This window comes from Hypomesus nipponensis, chromosome 13, assembly GCF_054491055.1.
Source record: "Hypomesus nipponensis isolate SF chromosome 13, ASM5449105v1, whole genome shotgun sequence".
Taxonomy (NCBI): domain Eukaryota; kingdom Metazoa; phylum Chordata; class Actinopteri; order Osmeriformes; family Osmeridae; genus Hypomesus; species Hypomesus nipponensis.
In genome coordinates this window covers 16340594-16359067 of record NC_140373.1, presented here as the reverse complement: position 1 = coordinate 16359067, position 18474 = coordinate 16340594, and the positions used below count along the sequence as shown (strand labels likewise).

At 44.6% G+C, this 18474-nt stretch overlaps 2 protein-coding genes across 5 annotated transcripts; one reads left to right on the top strand and one right to left on the bottom strand.

Annotated features, from left to right (window-relative positions):
• Nucleotides 1-323: 323 nt before the first annotated feature.
• On the bottom strand, nucleotides 324-14945 carry zranb1a (zinc finger, RAN-binding domain containing 1a). Its single transcript, XM_084669278.1, has 11 exons — nucleotides 14805-14945; nucleotides 13230-14098; nucleotides 9956-10143; nucleotides 8101-8254; nucleotides 7493-7564; nucleotides 6825-7023; nucleotides 6292-6412; nucleotides 5395-5524; nucleotides 2762-2991; nucleotides 2323-2540; nucleotides 324-1078 (listed from the first exon to the last, which is right to left on the bottom strand). Exons 2-11 carry the CDS (start codon nucleotides 14071-14073, stop codon nucleotides 1069-1071), a joined length of 2166 nt encoding a protein of 721 aa, XP_084525404.1. The 5' UTR covers nucleotides 14074-14098; nucleotides 14805-14945; the 3' UTR covers nucleotides 324-1068.
• On the top strand, nucleotides 13653-17704 carry hpdl (4-hydroxyphenylpyruvate dioxygenase-like). Of its 4 annotated transcripts, none has more exons than XM_084669280.1 (5): nucleotides 13653-13782; nucleotides 16253-16419; nucleotides 16773-16924; nucleotides 17026-17156; nucleotides 17326-17704. In XM_084669280.1, the coding sequence occupies exons 1-5, from the start codon at nucleotides 13763-13765 to the stop codon at nucleotides 17528-17530; spliced, it is 675 nt and encodes a 224-aa protein (XP_084525406.1). In that variant the 5' UTR covers nucleotides 13653-13762; the 3' UTR covers nucleotides 17531-17704. The 4 variants fall into 4 exon arrangements, with proteins under 4 accessions (XP_084525406.1, XP_084525407.1, XP_084525405.1 ...); XM_084669281.1 differs by lacking the exon at nucleotides 13653-13782 and adding an exon at nucleotides 15048-15132; XM_084669279.1 differs by lacking the exon at nucleotides 13653-13782 and adding an exon at nucleotides 15427-16155.
• Nucleotides 17705-18474: the final 770 nt, after the last annotated feature.

The window sequence follows — 18474 nt, the reverse complement described above, 5'->3', positions numbered from 1 at the left end:
TTCCCCCAAAAAACTGTCTTGAGAAAAGAAAAAAAAGCATAATCGGGTTAGTCTGTATCCCCCTCCCTTCATTGTGGTATTTTTCTATAACACGATGCATCCCATGTTTCTGGTGTTGGAAGAGTTTTGTTAGATTTGTATTGCCTAGGTAAATGTTCCTATAACCATAGTCCTCTGTGATCCATCCCTCTCTCTCTCTCTTATATTTTCTTTGTTCTATCGAAGGCCAGGTTCTTTGAGGAGTCATGTACTCTGTAAGAGCAATAGCAAAACTCCTACTTAGTGTCCCACCAATAGCAAACGAAGAGGCAGCCAGCAGTATGTTTTTGTTTTTAGTGTGAGTATTTGTATTTGTTTCTTGTACAAGGTGAACATTTAGCATTCAGTGCAGTTCAAATAAAATATACAATTCTGAGAACCAACTGTCCGTCAGTTTCCATGTGAGAATGATTGACTGGGTGACAGATATCAAAATGAATACTGGACATTTGCGCTGTTCGGAGAATTTCAATTGATTTCAAGATCATTAGGTTTAACTTCTGTCCTTGTGATATACTCCGCGACTGCCACTAGGGAGCACCCTGTGACAAATATTGAATCATTGCTGCTCCTCAAATGGAAAGGGTTTAGGTCAAGGCATTTATCTTGATATAGTTAATTACAATGAACAGCTCACTCCAAAGTCACTCCAAAGTCTTGGAAGTCAACCATTCTAGACTGGTCTGGCTGGTGAGTGTGACGTGATCATTAATGGAAACAGAAGAATGTCAGAATGGTAGACCAGCAACAGGATATTTTTTGCATATTTACATACTGTGTATATATATACACACACACACACCCACACACACACACACAGACTGTATATTTACATGGCACTAATACAGGTTTTATTATATACAATGATAGTCTTTGATGGGTCAATGTAGGTCACGATTTAACTGTATGAGGTGCGGTTTTGGCACATTAGGAAGATGGATATACAACCTGGGTGCATGTGTGGCTTCCCTGTAGTCTTGCTGAGTAAGCGGAGAGGTGCACCAGACCCGAAAACCCAAGCCGGGAGGATTAGAGGCAGCTGGGTAGGGGAGGATAAGGAGGAGGAGGTGAGACAGGTGCCCCCCCTTTGGTTAGGTATGAAGCTTCAAGGACACAGAACCGGGCTTGGAGCACTGAGAACCCACTCATCATAGCACAAATGAACATCAGGTAGAGGAACATAAACACACGAGAATCCCAATATGAGTGAGTCAATTTAATGTTAATGCACTCTTTAGAAAGAGGTGTTTGGTTTTTGCTTCTCCTCCCACCCACATCAACATCAAAACGAGGTACTAAATCACACATAAAAAAAAAACTGATACAAATCAGTAAACTGAAGGTTTTTCCCCTCATGTGGAAGGGTGTTTTTTTGTGCAACGTACAATGTCTTCAAGACAATCAAAACAGAAAAAGCAAACAAAACAAACAATCCAATTACAGACTGAATTAAGTATTGAACACCTTCGCACGCTAGCCCTCCTAAACGAATAAATATTGTCCAACCTCCTGAAGTAGTTAGAAGGTTTACAAAAACAAGAAAAATAGATGCTCTTTAACCTCATTAGACACACACACACACACACAGGGATAAATGCTTGTGGCTTATAAGCAAATTCTGTCAGGCAATATCTCTAAATAGAATTTCTCAACAAGTGCAGCAATAAGGATTCTTTAATTATGAACTGTGGGGGTAGGGACCTCTGGTTTTAGCTCAATTCCAAAAATAAAAGAGTGGATTGGAGTCTGAAGAGGATGAGACCGGTGATGAAACTGTAAGATGTTTTGTGTTTGCTCACAAGTGTTCGCAAACAGAAAAGATTGTGTTAGATGTATCGCAGAACACATGCATTATTAAACTGGGGTGTGTTTGTGTGGGTGGGTTGGGGGTATACTCGTTAAGGGGAAGGGGGTAGGAAAACTGAAAATCTTGTCGGGATTTACATAAGCGACTGTAATCCTTTATTTGTACTAATGAGATACAATTTTTGAAGCAGTAATTCTGTATCTAGCATTTTGTCCTCTGTAACTGGTGGATTGTTGATGTTGGCTGTCCCTGTTCATGATCAGCGCCTCCCCAGTGTCCTTCAGGCAGCTCGCCCTCTCCAGTGCGTCTGTGGTGACAGCACACCACACCACATCCTTCGTAAGGATGAGGAGGAACTCTGCCTGCGTGTGCTCTGTCCTCCTGGACTAGGGGAGGAGTAGTCCAACCTCCGTGGCTTGAGTCCCACAGCGCCCTCTCTCTCTCTCTCTCCCCCCCCCCCCCCCCCCGGTCCTCACTCGTCCTCCTCCTCCTCCTCGTCTTCTTCGCCGTCGGAGAGTGAGGCGCAGGGACGGATCTGCCGGTATCCGTCCAGCCACTTCTCAACCATTTGAGTGACCAGGGGGTGGTTGCGGCGGCGGGAGCTCTTCTGCATGGCGGCCAGCACTCCTCCCTCCGTCACACAGCAGTCCAGCCACTCTCTCAGCAGCCTCTCCTGCTGCTCCTCGTTGCCCATCTGGCAGGAGGGCGGAGGAGAGGGTGAGAGGGAGGAAGAGAGGGTGAGAGGGGCTCACAATAACGGATAGAATCCTCACAGCCCCACAGAAAAGACTCAGTCCCACTCAAAGAACACACCTCATATTAATCAAATAAAAACACCCCACAAAAAAAAAACTGTCAAACCTGAGTTCTATACACCAATACAGAGCAGGCTTAGACACCAACGGCCAAACGTACCTCTTGCGCGGACAGGAAGTGGATGTGCAGCAGCTTCCTCTCACTGTCCACCAGCGGCAGAAAAGTGACGGTGACGTCATCATCGGTGTTCAGGTTTGCGCCAGCGCCACGATTGTCATAGCCGTCGTTCTCCATGGCAACCAGGGCGGAGAAGTGGCCCCGTGTGTAACCCAGGGCAATGGGGCTCTTCCAGCAGAAACTCTGCTCCCAAAGGAGGGGCAGGTACACACCTGCGAATACACACGGGTCAGTCCAGCAAGAAAGACAACAAAAAAGGCCTAATTTTTTTTTTAATCCACATCCCACAAGCCCCGCAAGGAACACAGCCCAGACCTCAGATTACACTGTGTGTGAACACTGAGGCCAAGCACAATTTACTACCAGACCCTGCAGTAATGCTAGCTTTGGGCGGGTGGGGATCAGAAGGGGGGGGGGGGCGCATGTGGACAACTGACCCATTGGGAATTAGCTACATGGAGGCGGAGGTGGTGGAGAGCTGCTGTGTGTTCTCTCCGTCTGGCGCAGCCTGCTGCCCTGGTTTATATGACCTCCCTCCCTCCTGCCTATTCCAGGGGGTTGCTGGATGATTCTGGGACTAAATTCCTGCCTGCTCTGTTAGGATAAGAGGATAGGAAGCTCCTTTACGAACATAGCACACACTGCCTTTCAAAAGTTGCAAATGATTGCGGTATTAACCCCTTACATTTGAAACACAACTTCGACTCAATGGCTGAGGGTTTAGGTCTCGGTTCTACCTCCCATACGAATTTGGATAGATGGGTTGTGTCACAGCATTTCTGGATGCTCTGCCTCCCACTTGAAACTCCAGGACATACCTAAGATGAGTCCATCAAACTGTTCCACTAATCCACCCTGTGCCTGTTTCTAGACTCCAAACCACATGCTGTGGACAAGCAAACTGAACAAGCTCTTTTCAGGCCCTGAGCCCAATACTACTTAGCGAGGTAACTTCAGATTTAACTCTGGATTTTCAGTGTCACAACGGTGGTTCACTTCTTACCAGGATAGATCACCATGGTAACTCATGCTGCACACCTAACCTGCTCCATAGCAGGTTGTTTGAGATAACAGATCAACATCAGTGTTTCCAACACAGACTAATTTGTGGCGGTGCGCCACAGAATCAACACTGGCTGACACATATTGCGTTTAGTTATTTTTAAGCTATTTAAAACACGCAGCGTATTCGTTCAGCTGCATTTCCTTTCCCTGCTCTTCCTCCGTCTCTCTGTCACTCACGCATCTCTCTCACATACACCACATAAACCCTTACCAAACAAGCGCTTTCTTTAGAAAGTTAACTAGTCGCAAGTTTGCGGTAAAATGCAGTTGGGTTGTCGAGGTCAAAAAACGATATGCTCTGAACTATTAACTATTAGCTGTGAATCAAATAAACTTATTATAAAGAGGTATGTCAATGTTTTCACTTTTACACTGAATGTTTGCTGCTTCAATCCAGATGAGTATTACAAAGTATTTTTTGCGACTGAAAAAGGCATATGTTGAGGATGAGGACCATGTCTCGCTCCCTTATAGGGTGTTAAATGTGTGGATTTTTGGTAAGGTGTAAATCTTTTTTGATTAATATTTAATACAATAAAGTTCTGTGTGACGAATTCTTAATGAAGGAATTATTTTGACCCCCCCCCACCACCACCACCACCACCACAAATTGCTTTCTAATCTGTGAGAAACACTGAACATGTATAAAAGCACCGCCTACTAACCAACCAAAATCATCTTGGAAAATGGCACTACCATTTGTCGAAGATCCTGTAGATATAATTTGATGGAAAACACTATTGTATTTAGAGTAAGATCTACTACTGCCTTAATGATATTGAGAAAGCCATTAATTTACACATTCACAGTCATCAATTTTCTCCCAACATTCCATTTTGGAAGCAGCAACAGTGTTGCTTTTCGCTTGAATTTTGCTCTTAAACTTCATACTTGTTTAAAATAAATGTTCTCTTCTTGTGTGAAGTACGGCGAGCTAACTTGTCCATGTTTGTAATTGGTCATATTTGGCAAACATGCCCCATTTTATGTGAACGTGCCCATCGCTCAATTGTGTAATCCTGGGTTGAGTTAAGGACGTGATAGCCACCGTTGTGATACTGCTTAGTATGAATGCAGTTGTTAGGCTTAGTGAAGCAAGATATATAATTTATCCTGGGCGTGTTGAACTTGCTTCGTAGTACAGGGCCCTGATTTCTCAGAATCCAAAGCTTTGTTTTTAGATTTGTACACGGCCTGCTGGCAGCACGGATTCCTAGAGGGAACACAAAGTGTTTTGCATTTGGGAGTGAACCTGTGGTTCATGGTGTGCAGGGTTAAGATTCACTGTCCAGACTACTCTTGTATAGGTGCAGTATTGTTCCATGACAGGGGAATAAGGGTGAAAAAGCTGTTATAAGGTGCAACAATGGATTTATTAGCTTTTACAGGTCTGGGTGGTGCAACGTTGCCAAGCCGTATAGAAATATCTATTATTGCTCCAATTACAAAGCCTTGGCATATGTCCAGCATATCCAGCCCTCTATATTTACAGCCCGCTGGCGTCAAACTATAACCTTTTCATTTAGGTGGTATTTTTGAATGGCGCTTACCTTGAAAACGAGTGTAGCCTAATGTTTCTCCTCGGAAACTCTTGTAGTATTTCACTCCGTAGACGATGATTGGTCTGCGAAGGATGTGTGCAAGGACGAATATATGGGTCTGCTCCAGGCTGGCTCCTGGCTGTTGGGGGAAGGGGAGGCAGAGGTAGCCAGGGGTCAACAGAAAACACACCATACCCATCAGATCCACTAATAAGCAAATAACGTGTTCAAAAGGGGAGGAGAGCCAGTAATTAACAGGATTCTCGTATTGTGGATACTCAACCTAAACACAGGGTGAATGGAGTGACAACATTTCAGTTATTTGATGAGAAGAGACAAGCCCCTTGTGGTAATCCAAACAGGACGGGAGGGTTGGGTTGAGCCCTGGCTCAGTGTGGCTAGAGACTGCTGTGGGGGAGGAAGAGCTCCGGAATAGACTAGTGTCTAAAGTCATCTTGTGATGTAATAACATAAGAGCAGTACAGTGTCGTCTAGTCGTATATTATAACGCAATACAATGACATTTAGTTTAGTGTTCAGTGTGGTCTAGTATAGTGTAATACAGTACAATGTAGTGTAATGTGGAACAGCGTAGTCTGGTGCTCTACAGTACAGTCTTGTGTGGTCTAGTACAAAATAAGACTGTGTAGTACAATGTAGTCAAATAAAGGGTACAGTACAGAATAGTCTTGCGGAGTGTCTCACCCGACTGGCCAGTGAGAGGATGTGTGTGTGTGTGTGTACACCTTACTGGCCAGTGAGAGGATGTGTGTGTGTGTGTGTGTGTACACCTTACTGGCCAGTGAGAGGATGTGTGTGTGTGTGTGTGTGTACACCTTACTGGCCAGTGAGAGGATGTGTGTGTGTGTGTACACCTTACTGGCCAGTGAGAGGATGTGTGTGTACCTGGCTGGCCAATGAGAGGATGAAGGCCCAGTCCTCCTGCCACTGCTCCTCCCTCAGGGAGAAGTGTAGACCGAAGCTCTGAGAGTACCATGACTCCCACTCCTTCCAACGAGAGTAGAACCTGCGCACACAGTAAAATCTGTGTCGATGGGTTGTGGAGGTCATCACTAGGGTTGGGTACCAAAACCCAGTGCTAATATGGCACCGGTACCTATATGACCAGTATGTACTGGACCAAAGCAGAACACAGATTTTGGTGCCTCCTTTTCAGTGCCACTGCCACTTAAAAACCTAAGATGTCAATTGAAATATTAGCCTTATGTGCTCCGAAATGGATTTAATAAGCATCATAACCGCACATGTCATCCACTGTCATTTTGTGGCAAAACCAATTTTTTTAAGTATCGGTTCAGGTACCATTTAGGCAGTCTTAAAAGTATCAATTTGGCACCGGAATTGTAAAAACCCAAACGATACCCGACCCTAGTCTTCACTGAACAGGATATGACTGAATCTCCTGTGAGACTGCTCACCAGTGGGAGCAGTCGTGCAGGCTGTCGTGGAGCGTCTTGCGCAGGACCGAGTCCTTGTCATAGATCCCCCATGTGGCCTGGAGGACCGAGTCCAGCAGACAGTCCCCGGCCGTACGGTTCCACAGCGCGTAAAGCCGGCTGTCCAGACGAGTCCCTAGCTCCAGGGACCAGTTGATGACCGGGGACTCCTCCTCCAGCTCTGCTCACGTCAGGAAGACAGAGGGAGAAGAGGAGAGAGGACAGTGGGAGGAAAAGAGGAAACAGCGTTAGGAGGGAGAGAATGGCGTGAGTGTGTGTATGCGGGTGGGGGGGCGAGGGGTGCAAAGGACACAGTCGAGTCACTTAATGACTACTCTCTGGTTCTGCAGCAACCAACTGGAGCATCTGTCCTGTAACCCAATTACAGCATATTAAATAAGTCACAAGACACCTCAGAGAACTGCACCAGTAATGACCAGCCCAGGCGGGCACGTAGCGTTCAAGGGACGTGCCATTGGGTAAGTGCATAGAAGGGGAAATGAGAAAGCTCAATTAGCGTAATTAGAGGGGGGATTGAGGAGATGGGGGGGGATGGTAAGGTTGGTAGCTGGCCAGTGAATGGCAGATTTAAGCCCAAGCTCTCCCTTCTACTCACCAGCCCACCATAGGATTGTGTGAGAAATCTTTACCTTTCTGTACATCTCGGTCCAAAATTTCATCAAACAGCTTTTCCTGGACAGCTGGGGGCAGGTCTTCGATGTCTGCAAAACAAAACAAAACTCAGAAAGCAGTCAAACAAATAACACTTTAAGCAGTGCCCATCTGAAACTGAAGCAAAATATTATCAACTGTAAACATGAACTTTTCTGTGGTAAGGTCATTTGACTGTGCGGTACTGAACTACGCGCATACACACATCAGAACACTGGTGACCTTTTTCTGACTCGACAGTGAATGCTTTGACATTGTCATGGGCCTCGTGGTGGTCCAGGGCCAAGTCTTGCCTCCTGAAATACTTGTCATGATAAAAAAGATTTTTAAACTACATAATCTGTCACCCCACAGTGGCCATAAACAGAGTACCACCAGGGACTCACTGAGGCACAAATGCTGTCATGGTTACACCACAGGGCAAGACACGCCCTCCTGAGACGAGCTGACCTACTGCGCTCCCCACCCGGGGGAGACTCGCGTTTTGGTGAGAACACACATATGGATTAATTTATTGTCTCTCAAAATATTATAGCTGCACAATGTTCAATTATATAGATGTGTGTGTGTTTGCGTGCGTGCAGACCGGCAGGCAACGTGAAGGTGACGAGGTCAGTGAGGAAGTAGCAGGCAAAATCTCCCTTGCGCTGGTGCAGCGAGGCGGCAATCTCCCTGCGGATCTGCTCCGTCAGCTCAGGGCATGCCATGGCCGGGATGCACTTGGCTGCCTGCTGGCTCACCTGGGGGGAACAGAGACAACCAGGTTACAAGGAAGAGCACTCGCGAGTCAGCACGACATGCTGGGGCATAGCCCAACAACTGGGCCTCAACTCTGACCCTATATGACTACACAAAAAAAACATTCTGAATGGCGTTTCCTGTGGAACTTGTTGTGCATACAAAAGGCCTTTATCATACAATATCCCTTAAAAGAAGACATGTGGAGGATGTTTTTGGCTAGCGCGTCAGCATAACACCCCATTGTCCCCATTTACCGTCCTCCCATCACATCCCATCCTTTCGGCTTCACTCCTGTCATTGGGTGTGTGGCCTTTCTGGGCTTCAGCTAATAAGGGCTCTGTATGGCACCACCTCACAGCAGCTCTGTGGCAGCAGTGGACCAATGACAGGGCAGCATTCAGGGCTAATCCTCAACCTAATCCTGAGGGAGCGTTTCTCCCGCATTTAGTCATCATTCAGTCTGTCGTGTCTCTAAAGCACAGCATCTAAAAACTTAAACGATTGAAGCAAGACTTAATGTCTATGAGATCGGTTTTAGAAAGTCTTACTTGGGAGACCACTTATTTGCACTTAAGTAACAAGGATAATGTGAGAGACTGCGTTAGTTTCTGTATTCTACCGAGCAAACATTAGTCAACTTTCTGTTTCAAGTCTGGTGGATCTTAATTTCCTTAGAGCGTTGTTCCGATGATCTGGGGGTCTCATTTCTAAACGTTGCATACGCACAAAACGGGGCTGAAAATGTGCGTACGCCACTTCCCACGCAAAGGTTGTGATTTACACACCACACCTGGAGGGCAGAGAAAGAGAGAGAGGCAGAGAGAGGCAGAGAGAGGCAGAGAGAGGCAGAGAGAGGCAGAGAGAGGTAGTGAGAGGCAGAGAGAGAGTGATGGCAGATCTTAGAGGGATGGGGGGTGGCCTGCTTCAAGGACTGTTTGGAATTCTTGCATGCATAGAACACAGGGCTATCTGTTTAATATGAATACGTTAGACAAATTCAATAACAACCACTGTTGGCAAACTGGTCACAGTAAGACAGTATATCATGTCAAAAATTGGAAATACAGTTGTTTAGCTCCAGAGCTATCGCTAGACTCTACGTCCTTGTTATCAGTCCAAACTTTAATACTTTTCATAACAAAACCGGCATGATAAAACGTGTGAATATGCTGTCACAGTTTTTTTAATGGTGGTCCTGCTGCTGTGGCCACCAAATAATGTGGGTTTTCCGGCCTCAACCTCGCCTACAAGTAGGGTACTTCAATTTCAAGGCGTGGTCAGGGAGGGGTAAGATGCTGCTTCACGTACGCACACTTGTTGGTAATCTTTGATCCAAAACATTGCATACGCAGTTTTAGAAGTCAGAATTTTTGGGGGCGTACACCATTTTAGGCTTTAGGACGTACGTACACTTTTAGTAAGAATCCTACGCACAGTTTTAGAAATGAGACCCCAGAACTTTATGTTTTAGGTTTGGGTTGGGGCAGTGGAATGAATGGACTGCCCCGTTAATCTTCTCAGTACTATATTCATGGGCTTCGGTACCTCAGAGGAGATGGTATTACCGGATATTATATGGGGCACTGCGCATTCGAGATTTGACCCCCCTTAATCCCCTCTCAGTCTACTGCTGAGAGCCCTACTCTGCTCCAGTCCGCCCTCCTCCCTTCCTCATTCCCAGCCTGATGGAGAACACTCGCCTCTGTCAGCAAGATGGCCAGCATGTCCTGCCTCTGGAAGCGGATGGCCAGATGGACCAGGGTGAAGCTGTCGTCGAAGGCCGAGGGTCGGTTGAGGAGGCGCACCTCATCGGCGTTGAGCTGGCGGGCAATGTCGCCACCAGACGACTTGTAGGCCTCCACCGCTGTCAGGTCTCCCTCCACCACACCTGGAGGGCATAGAGAGAGAGAGAGTGTGCATAGAGGAGAGAGACAGAGCGCCAGCAAGTTTGAATAAGAGCCTTAGTGTTTGGAAAAGCTCCAGAGAAAAGTCCTAGTCAGTAATTAAATGCAAGATATAATTGACAGCCTGTCATGTTCATTAAAGCCACACAACACCATCCATCAAGTCTGAATGTGCTTCATGCTGTTCCTAGTCACTCTCTGAATTTGGCGACTTAATTCTCGTGCCGATGACTGAGCAAAGTCTCGGAGAGGCAGAGTAAAATATCTAAACATGGCAGGTGCATGAAGCCAGTGGATTCTCCTCAGGCCCCTGACATCAAAGAGTAACTCAAATATGACCTCTAGTCCACACAGCCCCTCTTGTGGACTTTGATACAAGTGCGCTTCCACTTAGCTTCTTCTACAATGCAGAACATGATCTGGGGAGAGGCATTACACAAGCTCCAGTTTAGGAGCTAACTCCTGCTGTTAACCAGTCTCATTTTCTGTTGTTGTGGAAATGAGAGCCAATGGGAGATAGTACTTCAGTGACCACTGGAAAAGTTGGGATCATTTTAACAGGCTGACTCCATGACGGAGGAAGAACATGCTTTTGTAGGGAAGAAGCCACGAGTTACCTCTTCAGAGTGCTGGGATGTCTCAGAACACCCTGTCATGCCCTGGACCAGGGGTAGGCAACCCTGGTCCTAGAGGGCCACTGTCCTGCATGTTTTAGATGTTTCCCTGCTCCAACACACCTGATTCTTATGAATGGTCATTAGCCAGCTTCCACAGAGCTTGTTGTTTCGCAGCACAACAAATCACTGAAACACAAGCGCGCGAGTGAGTCAGCTAGGCACACAACATATTTCTCACTCCTACCCCCAACATTAAGCTAAAACACGTTGTAGCAAATGAAAATTAGTAAGTAATGTTTACTTTGTTCATAAATAAAGCACTTTAAACATATCCATTGGTCCGTCATTCTTTAATATATATTGTGTAGTTATAAACTCTTTAGACTGTTAATGATTTGTGCTTTTTTTGGGGAGGGGGGGGTAATAATCGTGTAAAAAAAAAAAACGGATTTTGGGGATGGATTCTGGGAAATCTCCCTTATTTTCAGTGTTCAATGTTGACAACTATGCTCTTTAGCCGGCTCGCAAGCCCTAACAAGTGTGCGACGTGCCTGTTTTGTTTCCGGTCTAGCTAGATCCGGTGTGGTGTTGTAGTTTTCTTAACGTCAGTAGTTGTTGTAACAGCATGTAAAAAAAACTACAAAGTTTGCTAGGCCAAGAAGAACGTTAATCTCGCGATAAAAAAATGTACGCCGTTAAAATGGGTTTGCGTTAATGCCGTTAATAACGTGTTTAACTGACAGCACTAATTAACACATAAAACACTCAGAAACAGCAGGTAGGTCTGTTCTGATATCTGCAACTGATTTAGCTAGTGTTGCTGTTGTTGCTGAATTCAATAAATTCTAGGGGGCGGAGCTTCAGTTCCTTCAGACGACACGCCCCCTCAGTCTCAAGCAGAGAAGATTGCTGATTTTCTCATGATTTCAAACCTTAATTTAACATAATTGTCTGTTTTTTCCCCATTCGAATTTGGGTAGTTAAGAACACATTCTTCTGTGGTGTGATGAACATAAAACTCATTTTCAATTCCACTTTACAGCAGCTATAATAGGATGCTTGGCTCACATATATACTCCATGGACAAACACTAATGTCATTAAGGAGGACTCCAATGGGCTGCTTATCACACAACCAACAGGATCTCAAGACCCCATATTGGAATTCAGTGTCAAGGTTAGAAGGTTTTCTATGCTGCAAGTAAAGTTTTCTAATAATCGTTGAAGGGTTGAAATGTCAGCTAAGCTAACACACTGGCAATAGCAATTCTAACTGTAGCATCAAGTTACACTCACTGCTGGTGTCACAAGGCCTATTCTGTTACTCAACCCGTGTACAAACTCTCCATGGTCAGACAGACACACCAGACGCTGGGAGGGCAGTCCGTACGAAGGTCAGGTTTGTGGTCATGTGTTGTTGTTTTTTGCCTGTTGCTTCCATGTGTTGTCAAGTCTATTTTTACAGCTGTGTGCTGCCTGGCTTAAAACTCACTCTAAGCAGCAGTGTTTACAGGCCCTTTTGACTGGGAGCCAGTCAGGGGAGTTTTCGCACCTCTGCTGAGTCTTGCCAGGCCCATGCATATTCAAGGTCTATGATGTGCTCCCATTAGTCCCATCTACTTGGCAAAGCTTTTCACACACAAATACTACTTCTAGTAGTTTCCCAAGTCTCAAAGGAACTTGATTCCAATATGTTAGTCTGGGCCACAAATTCCATATCACTGATTTGTCCTTATATTGCAATCCATCCATCATGTCAAAATAAAATATCATGCCATTACTGCACTCTAGTCTTCTAATAAACTCTGTGCATAACACATTTCTCGAGAATGCTCCATTGCCCAGACTATGCCACAAACTCGGCCCCATTTATTTAGCTTACAGATCAAGCGCACTATTCAGTTTGTGCATTCAGCGACAGCAAAGAGAACTGGAAAACGCTGGCAGGGCACAGAAATGCTCTCTTTCAATACCAAAACCTGGCTTAGAAAAGCCAGGCTACAGTAGGCCAGGGACACTGACAGGAGTGAGGTCATCCTCTATGTAACAAAAGCACTGAGGGGAAATTGAACCCAGTGCTATAAGGACAATGACCATAGAAATGATTGCCTCTGGAGCCTCCCTTCTCCGTCACCACTGACCATGACATCACAGAGGGCCAGAGAAGGCAGCGTTACAATACCACTGTTGTTGTTATGTTGAGGAAGGGACAAGGGATGTGGGGGCTCTAACTACAGTTCAACTATTCAGGTGAAGGGCTAACAGAGAGTAATTATAGTGAAAGTATCCAAACACAATCAGATCTCAAACTCTCAATCATGTACAATTGGCAAATATCTGTGTTGGCAGAATCAGGGTCATGAACTAACAGCTGATATGGTGCTTGACAGTTTTTGGTGGCAGAGCGAAAGGGAACATGCAAGAGTCCCTCCTGTCCTCCAAAAACCAACTCACCAGCACAAGCATTTAGGAACAACCAATCCGTTTTCCTCATGCGGTTTTTAATCTGCTTCATCTTTTTGAAATCCACCTCCTGATCCTCTCTGCTGCTCATGGCTCCAGCTGCTAGCTCAATCCTCTGGAAGTCCATTTTCACATCTGATTCCCTTTTGGAGGTAGGGGGGGACCTTCTCTGGCCCTGGTCCCCACTACAGCCTCCCCGCCACCTGGCCCGGTCCTGCTCATTGATAATGGAGGTGATGGAAGAGGGATTCTCAGATTCAGCCAGTTCTATAGCCTCCAAGTTGTTGGGCTTTGGGTGGTCGCACACCACACACTTCTTGGTCGTAGGCCAGTTCTGATAAGTGCAGGCTGAGCATGTCCAGTGCTGTGTGTGGGTGTTGAGTCTGTTCCTGTCATTGTACTCCTCACAGGGGTCTACGGGGGAGGATGGTGCAGGACGGCAGCCGCCCTTGGAGCCTGAAGTCTGAGAGGACTCTGTGGACCTACGGGTCCTCTGGCGCTGACATAGGCACTGCGTGCAGCGGATGGCACGGGGCCAATTCAGGTAAGTGCAAATCTGACAAGACCACTTACTGCTGGTTTCAGCAGTGGTGACTGGCCTGACCCGGGGTCTGGCACTGGAATCTGGGCAGATGAGGAGGCTGCTGCTGCCCTCAGTCCTTGAGGGGTCCCACTCTGGACCTGGTTCTAGAGTAGGACTGCTCTTATAGGGCTCCTCCGTGATGATGGGTCCACTGGGTTTCTGAGCACGGCACATGGTGCACTTGACGGCAGATGGCCAGTTCTCAAAGGTGCAGTAGTCACAGGCCCATTTTACACCTTGTTCCGTCATCATGGATGAGGCTGCACAGGCTGACAGGCTGTTCAAATAAAGAGACAAATGTCAGAGCTCCAAACTGTACATATATACACCATATAACACTACTTACTGATTGGGAAAACTAATTGGGATTGGTCTCTGTGAAATTTGTGAAGTCTTGGGCCCAACAAACTTGAGTTTCCGACAAATAAACAATGCCCTTTGTCCGCTGTCATACTACCACACACCACTAGGCTAGGAAGTGAAATGTATCCTACCAACGTTTCCATTTGAATAAATATGTCCCGTATGCAAATTTCATACAATTTCTGACTACATGTAGAAATAAAAGATAAACAGTTCTAACAACTAGTAAACACCTTTAAAAAGGTAAGCAGAATAGAAGTTGATGCGAACGTTGAGCATGGCTCAGACTGCTCCCTGAAAAAGATAGAACGAAGACAACAAATTGACTTCTGGGTCGAATGTAGCCTTCGATAACAGTTAATTAACCTAATAAGGAAACCAATTCAATTCAGATGGTATAATTTGGCAACCAAAAAAAGTAACTATAGGACATCTTAGCTACACCCCTGGTAAAGGGCTGTATTCCTGCAAATAAACTGAGCTTTTGCTAGTTAGCTGTTGCTAGCTAACAATCAAAATAGAAAAGTAACAGGAATAGTCCTGCGGTTTTTTGCATGTGTTGACCCACGTCGGTACACTAGATAACAGTTTCTTTCATTTTTCATCAGTTGCGGTCTTACCGTTCGTTAGTGCGTTTTCCGAAAGCCGAAACCACAACAAACAGGGCTGTCAGTCCACTCGAGTCCAGTTCCTCCGCCTTCTATCAAATTTTTCCCGATAACAGTGCTTTTGTCGATCCTTTATCTTTCACATATTTTCCGTTTTGCATACGATTAGATGTACAATTACCGACGTAATAATATCCACCTTTTTATTTGAGTCATGTTAGTTGCTCCATGGTTTACATTGCCTCGGTTATTAATGGCGGCGACAGGGACAGTAGCCTACTGTGGCTGAGCCAAAATAAACCTGCAGTTAGAAAAGGCAGGCAACGTCATGAACCATCTGGTAGGCTACTGAACACAATGTTGATTGGGTAGTACTGTTTGTTTAATTGTATCTTTGACATGCACTTGATATTTTTAATAGTAAGTTTTTCATATGCACCTAATGTTGTAAGCTAAATGTATTCTACACAATTATTTCAACTGTCTAACACCCTATTTGTTATGGAATATTAAAGGCCTAGTTAATTTTTCAGATGTATTTATCTTAATGTCAATCAAAACACTTGGCATTAAGTAACATGTAATGACACTGAACAGAAGATATTTTCTGATTCGAACATTAGGAAACACCTGTCAAAACTCCATCTGACGTCATCGACAAAATGGCAGCCTACTTGAGTCGGTTGCACCACATTTCACTCCATGTTACAAGCGTGGATAAAATAGCTTATGATCTAGTTTCTAAATTTAAATTTAATTTATTTGCAGCGAGACTAACTGACAAGTCAAGACAGCTTGCTTTCAGGAAAGGAGCGGCGGTTTTCGTCGTAAACGAGAGATCGAATCAGACACTTCACACATTGAATGAAGGAGCGTCTCCCACGACAAGCAGTTCTTCTTCACACAAAATATGGAACGACTCGATAAAGCGCAACAGAAAAAACATTAATGACAAGTGTCTTTACGATGTCCATCCTCAGTACACCGTGGATACCGCATGCAATGTGTGCTTCGAAGTCGATGATGTAGAAAGGTCATTCGACTCTCTTCGCGATCAAGGTTGTGAGTTTCTGGTGCCCCCCACTGTGGTGCATGACGAGAGAGGGCTTGTCACGTTCTCGGTTGTAAAGTCGATCGTAGGAAATGTGTGCCATACGCTCATTGACAGGAGTAAATACGAAGGGATCTTTTTGCCCGGGTTCCATGACGTTGATAATGTGATCAGTAGTGACTTGGACCAAATTCCAGATTGTCCGATTACCCATTTTGATCATATAACGTATGCATGCCCAAGAAAAAGTACAGCCGAAGTTATGCGGTGGTATGAGAGGCACTTCGGTTTTCAAAGATTCTTCATCGATAGGTAATATACACGACTACTGAATCTACTGTAGGTATTGACTAGTCACATACTCATTCTGTAACTATTTCCTTGTTATTTGGTTGTTTTTTCCTCTTAGTGAAGAGGATGTTGATGAGGGTTATGTGCTAAATCAGGATGGCATCGGACTACGTCTTACTGCAATGGAGTTTTGGAAATGCAGTGAAGAAGGAATTCAGCTTCCTTTCAAGGATGTGACAGAACCCGATTGCAAGTTTGTAATTGCAGAGTCTCTACCTGAACAAAGTAATTATACTTCCTCAATAAGTTCCTCAATGTATGTGAATATTTTGGACTAGCCTACAGCAACATTGCATGTATCAAATTGTCAGAATCAGACTGGGTTTTAATCGCCATGAAAGTTTGCACAGAAAAGGAATTTACTTTGGCCAGAAGGTGCATACATTAAACATATAGGAATCTTAAAACTTAAATACGTGGTCTAACTATACTAAAGGTACAAAGTCTAACTAATATTAAGGGGATTTATAATTAAAAAACAAAATATATACAAAGTAGCCAACATTTATTGTGCCACTATTATGCCTTAATGTACATCCACACTTACAAATGTGTGTGCATTATTATGTGTCTGTCAGGTAGCAACCAGGTGGATACCTTCTTGGAGCAACACAAAGGTCCAGGAATCCAGCACATTGGTCTGTACACACAAGACATAGTCTGCACTACGCAGACAATGGCCACTGCTGGCGTGCATTTCTTCTCCCCTCCTCCTGCCTACTACACTGAGGTTGGCCTCCTTTTCTAATAAATAGACTTCCTACCATTGTGATGGTTGTTCCTGATCCTGGGGTCAGTGGCCACTGTATCTATATCCTCTGTACTTGCCAGGTGGGCAAACAGCAGGAGATGGAGGATGCAGGTTACGACCCCCAGATGCTGTCCCAGCACGGGATCCTCCTGGACACAGACCTGCGCCAAGACTCCTCCCCCTCTCACACAACAACTAATCAGAATAAACGGTGAGAGATCAAGAAGTGTGTTTCAATATACATACAGCTAAACATACTCCTTTGTTCTCTCATTCTCACCACCCAATGAACAATCAGTATCTAGTTTAAATATATATATATACACACACACACAATGCTAATCAGTTTGTCTTTATTGTATTTGATTTTGTCCAAACAGGTACCTTCTCCAGGTTTTCACCAAGCCAATATTTGCAGAGGACACCTTCTTCCTTGAGCTGATAGAGAGAAGAGGGGCATCTGGATTTGGGGAGGGTAACATTCGGGCTTTGTGGAGGTCAGTGCAGGCCTATATGGAGAATGAGAGTGCAATGCCACAAAGACAAAACACTCATGACATCACTGTGCAAACTGGTCAACATTGACAGCCATTTGATTCTAAATATGAGAAATGTATACTGGTAAAGCACTTAAAAAAATCTTACATGTACTGTAAATGTGTTAAATTATAATCTGATGGTACAAATATATTGGTGGGTTGCCTTGACCAGAGAGTTTGTCATACTAAATAAAATGATACCACAAGAAGTCATCCAAAATGTCTCAGTACTTTCTATAATTATATACCATGACTACTAAGCTGCCATACCCTTGACTCTCAAAGACATTTGTTCTTGTTTTAGAACCTGTCTGAACAATCATCTTGATGTAACAGTGCCACACTGACATTGGCTTACTGTAGGGCGGAAAAACATTATCCACACCTTGAAACTGTAAGATTACGGTGCCCTTCAACCAAGACTAAACCTCTATTAAAAAATGTACACCAAATGGTAGCCATCTATGAACCTCAGCTTCCATGGTAAAATGTAGATGCATTTCCATGGCTGCACCTGCATTGGAAATTCATGAAGAGTTAGTGGTGGGATATACAGTACTGTGATGTATTGGTCCTCTGGACTGGAGTCTCCTGGTATGAATTACTGTAGACTTTGAATCTCAATTAGCTTGGATCTAAGTGGAAGTCTGACAGTGGCCTTGTCATCACGTTCGGGGTCCAGAAGCCAGGTGTCCCTTTTATGCTTTATTCTAGATATGATTTATTGGTCACTCCCAGTAATAAAGGACCTGATATTCAGCCTCTCAGTTTGGTCATTGTACAGGTGCCATGAAGCCTAGATTAATGTATTTGCACATTTATACATATCACAATGTATGTAATTACATTGTACAATTAGTAAATTGGGTGTCATATTAACTGAGCAGAAGTCAGTTGTTGATATGAACGATTAATTGATCTTAAACATTTATGACAATTATTAAACTGTGACAAAGTCTTCAGTTAATTCAGAAAATAGACAATACACAA